General features: G+C 38.6%; 1 protein-coding gene across 1 annotated transcript in view; it reads left to right on the top strand.

The window, feature by feature from the left end:
* Positions 1–6,243, top strand: part of si:ch211-197n1.2 (EF-hand calcium-binding domain-containing protein 6) — a 59,882-nt gene that overhangs the window by 8,478 nt on the left and 45,161 nt on the right. The window contains exons 3-7 of the mRNA XM_017681744.2: positions 1,247–1,347; positions 1,463–1,540; positions 2,932–3,060; positions 5,688–5,825; positions 5,927–6,063. Coding sequence (XP_017537233.1) covers positions 1,247–1,347; positions 1,463–1,540; positions 2,932–3,060; positions 5,688–5,825; positions 5,927–6,063 — 583 coding nt within the window. The remainder of the gene's footprint in view (positions 1–1,246; positions 1,348–1,462; positions 1,541–2,931; positions 3,061–5,687; positions 5,826–5,926; positions 6,064–6,243) is intronic.

Below are 6,243 nucleotides of genomic sequence, written 5' to 3'. Positions count from 1 at the left end.
TACTGGGAACTAATTTGTACAACTTCTGTTTATTTACAATATTGTACATTGCATTTTCTTTCAGTTTGTTAAATTCAGCAAATAAACAGAAAGTTTGCATTAAAACGTGCAGAACTGTGTTACCTACAGAGCTTATTTTCACGTATGTTCCACATACAACTGTAATTATAGTGTAAATGTTATATATATTGAGATTTCTATTATTGGTACTTCTATAAAAATCTTATATTTAAGATTTATATTCGAAGTGGCATTAAACGCGTCAGACGTTCTTCAGACTGTCGATTTAAGATGAAAGGTCGTACAGTCTAAATACCAAGGGAGTTTCTATGTGGCAGTGCACAAAGACAAATCACGGTAGACTAAACAGGCAGTCTAGTGAGAGTATAAAGAGAGGCCTGTCTGAAAAAGACTTTTATTTTACTGCGCTAAAGAGTAAACACAGCTGCAGTTCATCTGATGTTAGTACACATTGAGCGTTTCAGACAGTTTGTAGGAAACCTTGAGAAAATTAGGAAAACGAAGGTGTGTCCAGAATGACTGACAGAGCTGTAGATGATTCAGCATAGACTGAGAAAGCTGCAGAACTTTAGGGATGATGATGTGATGGAATTAATATCCATACTGAAGTTATAATAAAATTTACCTTCCCAACAAACCCTGAGATAGTAAATAAAATATCTAAAAATATGTATATTGGTGTGCAGTTTATGGGACTGTGTAAGTTGTTATTGAATGAAGTCATAGATGTTGATATATAGAGATGTCAGACCTCGGAATGACGTTTTCATTACTAATGATTGTTAATTAATCATGAATCATAATCATTATTAATTAATATTCTATAAATTTTGTTTATTCAAATATTAACACTTTTCTCGGCAAATAAACACAAACTACACAAATAAATAGATTTTGAAAATGTGAATTTGTACTGACTTTCACACAGTACTGGATGTGTGTATATATATATATATATATATATATATATATATATATATATATATATATATATATATATATATATATGCATATATTTACATATACATCCATATATATATATATGTCTATATGACTTGTCATATATTGTGAAAAAATATTTCAATACTGCAACATAGTTTTTCATATTGCCCACCTTTAACGCAGAGTGATCATTAGTTACAGTGTGTGACATTATCTCTCTCTCTCTCTCTCTCTCTCTCTCTCTCTCTCTCTCTCTCTTTCTTTATCTATATGTCTGTTTTAGCTGGAGGACAGTTTAAAGGAGCGGATTCAGAGCACAGGAGCCCTCACACTCAAAACAATGTTCAAACATAACCATCCTGAAGGCAAACCCGTGGCCAACAGGTACACGGACATACAAAAGCTGACTAACATAGTGATTGAAATTATAATCAGTAATTTTCCCTCACAAACACACCCACATACACACAGTCACTGTATGATGTTTCTGTGTTACCAGATCCGTGGTGCTTTTGATTCTCACCAAATTCCTGAGACAACTCATCACAGCCAAGCAGCTCAAACTCCTTCTGCAGCGGTGAGAGACACAGAGCGTACTGGAAAAGTAACATGTACTTGGGCTTGGGTTGTAGCAGAATAAAAGTATACATATTCATATTCATAGAATACATATTCAGAATATAGATATTAAGTATCTGTATTCAGTCCAAACTATGTTCAGTAAAGGCAGTATTCAGAATACTTCAAGTCAAGTCAGCTTTATTGTCAATACTGCAGTATGTACAGGACATACAGTGAACTGAAACTGCGTTACGCTCAGATCCCATGGTGTAGCAATAACATTAAATAGACGGTAAACAGGAAAAATGTGAATTTAAATAGACACTAAAAAAACATTAACCGTAAAAATAAACATCCATTGTAGAAAAACAGAATAATAAAAAATAATATAAATATAAGAAGGTCCTGAAATTAGCACTAAAATGACATAAGGCAAGTACAGATTAAGGTCTGTGGGTATAAATAGTGCAGATATAAACAGTAGTGCAGTTAGACGGAGCTTATGGAGCAGTTAAAGTGATGAGTGTGTAACAGAAAGTGACGGGTGCGTGACAGTCCCCGAGAATGTCAGAGTTCAGTACTCTGGGGAGTGGGGGTCAGGAACCTGTGTTTTGGTCCAAACTTTGTGTGGTTGGGGGTTGCCGGGGGTAAAGTAGGGAGAGAGAGACTTGAGCATCCTGACAGTCTGGTGGATGAAGCTGTCCCCCAGTCTGCTGGTCCTGGCCCAGATACTCCACAGTCTTCTCCCTGTTTACAATGTGTGGGGAATACTTTTAAAACACCTACACCATTGAATATGAAACATACAATCTGAAAAATGTAGCAAACGTTCTTGTTAGACGAAAAAGGACCTCAGTTAACGGCTGAAGCTCCTGCTAAACTCTGAATAGACTAAAGATAAGATAAACTGGCTGATCTCTTTTAAGGGATGATCAAACTAATAAACGCCTCAGCAGTGGACGTGTTTATAAGTGATAAGTTTAGCTTCAGTTTTGTGCTGGACTGGAGCAGCAGTGAGAGACAGAAAATAAAGTCACAAATTTGTGGAGCTTCATTTAAATGATAAGAGATTTTTGTAACGAAACGTACTGACCGAATAATTCCATGAAGAAACCCAGCTCTGCATGCACTCAGACATGTGAGGATATATGTGAAAGCACATGATATGTAAATAGCACACCTCTGTATGATTCATTCTGCAAGCTGCTGGCGTTCAAAGATGAAGATCTATCCTTCAGGTCAAAGAAAGACTTGCAGAGTATCAAACTGTTCTCTGCAACTCTGTTCAGTTCTGTTGGCTTTATTGGTATGAAGCAAGGTGCAGTGTTTGAGTAAAATAAGATACAAATGTTTTAGAGCTTGTTTTTGTAAATTATATTTGAATAATTGTAAATATCTCTCTCTCAGTCTGCAGCTGTCTGACAGAGCTCTCATTTCATTTGATGAGTTATACAATGCTCTAAGAGGCCCTGACTCGTTCACCACACTGAGCCTCCCAATGACCTTGATGCTGCTCCGTGGAGCCACTCGCAACAGGTGAGCCCTGACCTCCCAATCCACAATCAGCTTCTTCTCTTCATCATAACATTACACTCCAAAACTGATCCTGGATCAGCTTCTTCTCTTCATCATAACATTACACTCTAAAACTGATCCTGGATCAGCCTCCTCTCTTCTATTCAACACAACATTACACTCTAAAACTGATCGTGGATCAGCCTCTTCTCTTTAACACAATATTACACTCTAAAACTGATCGTGGATCAGCCTCTTCTCTTTAACATAATATTACACTCTAAAACTGATCCTGGATCAGCCTCTTCTCTTTAACACAACATTACACTCTAAAACTGATCCTGGATCAGCTTCTTCTCTTCATCACAACATCACACTCTAAAACTGATGCTGGAACAGCTTCTTCTATTCAACACAAAAACTCTTTATAAGTAAGCTCAAAGATGCAGCAAGCAAGCAAGATCAGCTTGATCTAATGTCTGGATGCTGAGAAACTGCTACTTAGTTTTATAGCACCATTATACAGTGGGGTAAAAAAGTATTTAGTCAGCCACTGATTGTGCAAGTTCTCCTACTTAGAAAGATGAGAGAGGTCTGTAATTTTCATCATAGGTACACTTCAACTATGAGAGACAATATGAGGAAAAAAATCAAGGAAATCACGTTGTAGGATTTTTAAAGAATTTATTTGTAAATTGTGGTGGAAAATAAGTATTTGGTCACCCATAAACAAGCAAGATTTCTGGCTCTCACAGACCTGTAACTTCTTCTTTAAGAAGCTCTTCTGTCCTCCACTCGTTACCTGTATTAATGGCACCTGTTTGACCTCGTTATCTGTATAAAAGACACCTGTCCACAGCCTCAAACAGTCAGACTCCAAACTCAACCATGGCCAAAGAGCTGTCGAAAGGACACCAGGAAGAAAATTGTAGCCCTGCACCAGGCTGGGAAGAGTGACTCTACAATAGGCAAGCAGGTTGGTGTGAATAAATCAACTGTGGGAGCAACTATAAGAAAAAGGAAGACATACAAGACCATTGATAATCTCCCTCGATCTGGGGTCCACGCAAGATCTCAGCCCGTGGGGTCAAAATGATCATGAGAACAAAAATCCCAGAACTACACGGAGGGACCTGATGAATGACCTGCAGAGAGCTGGGACCAAAGTAACAAAGGCTACCCTCAGTAACACACGATGCCGAGAGGGACTCAGATCCTGCAGTGCCAGGCGTGTCCCCCCTGCTTAAGCCAGTACATGTCCAGGCCCGTCTGACGTTTGCCAGAGAGCATATGGATGATCCAGAAGAGGATCGGGAGAATATCATGTGGTCAGATGAAACCAAAATAGAACTTTTTGGTAAAAACTCAACTTGTCGTCTTTGGAGGAAGAAGAATGCTGAGTTGCATCCCAAGAACACCAAACCTACTGTGAAGCATGGAAGTGGAAACATCAGGCTTTGGGGCTGTTTTTCTGCAAAGGGGACAGGACGACTGATCCGTGTTAAGGGAAGAATGAACGGGGCCATGTATCGTGAGATTTTAAGCCAAAACCTCCTTCCATCAGTGAGAGCATTGAAGATGCAACGTGGCTGGGTCTTCCAGCATGACAATGATCCCAAACACACTGCTCGGGCAACGAAGGAGTGGCTCCGTAACAAGCATTTCAAGGTCCTGGAATGGCCTAGCCAGTCTCCAGACCTCAACCCCATAGAAAATTTGTGGAGGGAGTTGAAAGTCCATGTTGCCCAGCGACAGCCCCAAAACATCACTGCTCTAGAGGAGATCTGCAGGAGGAATGGGCCAAAATACCAGCTACAGTGCGTGCAAACCTGCTGAAGACTTGCAGGAAACGTTTGACCTCTGTCACTGCCAACAAAGGTTATGAGTATTGAGTTGAACTTTTGTTATTGACCAAATACTTATTTTCCACCATAATTTACAAATAAATTCTTTAAAAATCCTACAATGTGATTTCCTGGATTTTTTTCTCATGTTGTCTCTCATAGTTGAAGTGTAGCTATGATGAAAATTACAGACGTCTCTCATCTTTCTAAGTAGGAGAACTTGCACAATCAGTGGCTGACTAAATACGTTTTTGCCCCACTGTAGCATCATCCATATTAGCAGAGAAAAATCGTTTTAAAACAATAGGGATCCAGCATCTTGGGTGCTTAGACCACTAATAAATGTTTCACAGCCATATGAATTGCTTTTTGATTGTGTGCACACGCTTACTCAGAAACATCACAGTACATCCATCCATAAAGGCAGTGTAGAGCTTCTTTTATTCAGTGATAAAAACACAGTGGAGCATAGAAAGATCCAGTTCTTCAAGCTGAGCCGTTTTTTCTCATACAGCTGTTTTTGAGAGGTTTAAGAAATATGTGTTTCTATGTCGTCATATATAAATATAAAAATATAAATAAATACAAGTTCATATAGAGTAGCACACAGTTCTGCAAAATGAACTTGGACATGTATTTTGAGTGATACCAAGATGCATTTTGCATTCCAACTGTGTGTGAGTCTCCATCTTATCTGAATATTTATTGCTATGGAAAGCTGTAATATATTCCTGCTGCCATGTACAATGAAAGTTTCAACTCTCAGATTTGTCCTTCAGATTTGTTCCTCATGTCTCTTCACAGATTTCTTGAGTGTGTGGAAAACCTCACAGATAAAGAGTCGCTCAGCCAGAGTTGGATATCTGCCTCCCAACTGAGGGACCTTCTGGATAAACTGAAGCTTCGTCTGCGCAACTCTGAATTTGAGCAGTTATGGAAACGGTACAACAGATGCATTCAGGACCCAGTAGTGCTTTCAGTATGTGAAAATACGAATGCTAAAAGAAAGGAAACAGCAGCTGTGTTACTTCTCTGTCTGTTAGGTTGGACACAAATGGAATTGGAGCTGTGAAACTCACTGTACTACTGCAGAAACTCGGACTGGATAAGAGAAGCAACCTACACACATCAAACAAGAACAACCAGTGCTCCTCACCGTCCAAAGCTCAGGACAACTGCCGTAAATATTGAAACTCTTATAACGAACAAACCGTTTTTAAAAGAGAAACATAACTACTATTACAGTGGCCATCACAATTCATTAGAAAATCAAATTCATATGAATTACTAAGACAAATAACAGTTTAATATGTAAAAAAAATTATTATAATAGCATTAGATAGATAGATAGATAGATAGA

Source organism: Pygocentrus nattereri, chromosome 22 (assembly GCF_015220715.1).
Source record: "Pygocentrus nattereri isolate fPygNat1 chromosome 22, fPygNat1.pri, whole genome shotgun sequence".
NCBI lineage: Eukaryota > Metazoa > Chordata > Actinopteri > Characiformes > Serrasalmidae > Pygocentrus > Pygocentrus nattereri.
This window is presented reverse-complemented; position numbering and strand designations above follow the sequence as displayed.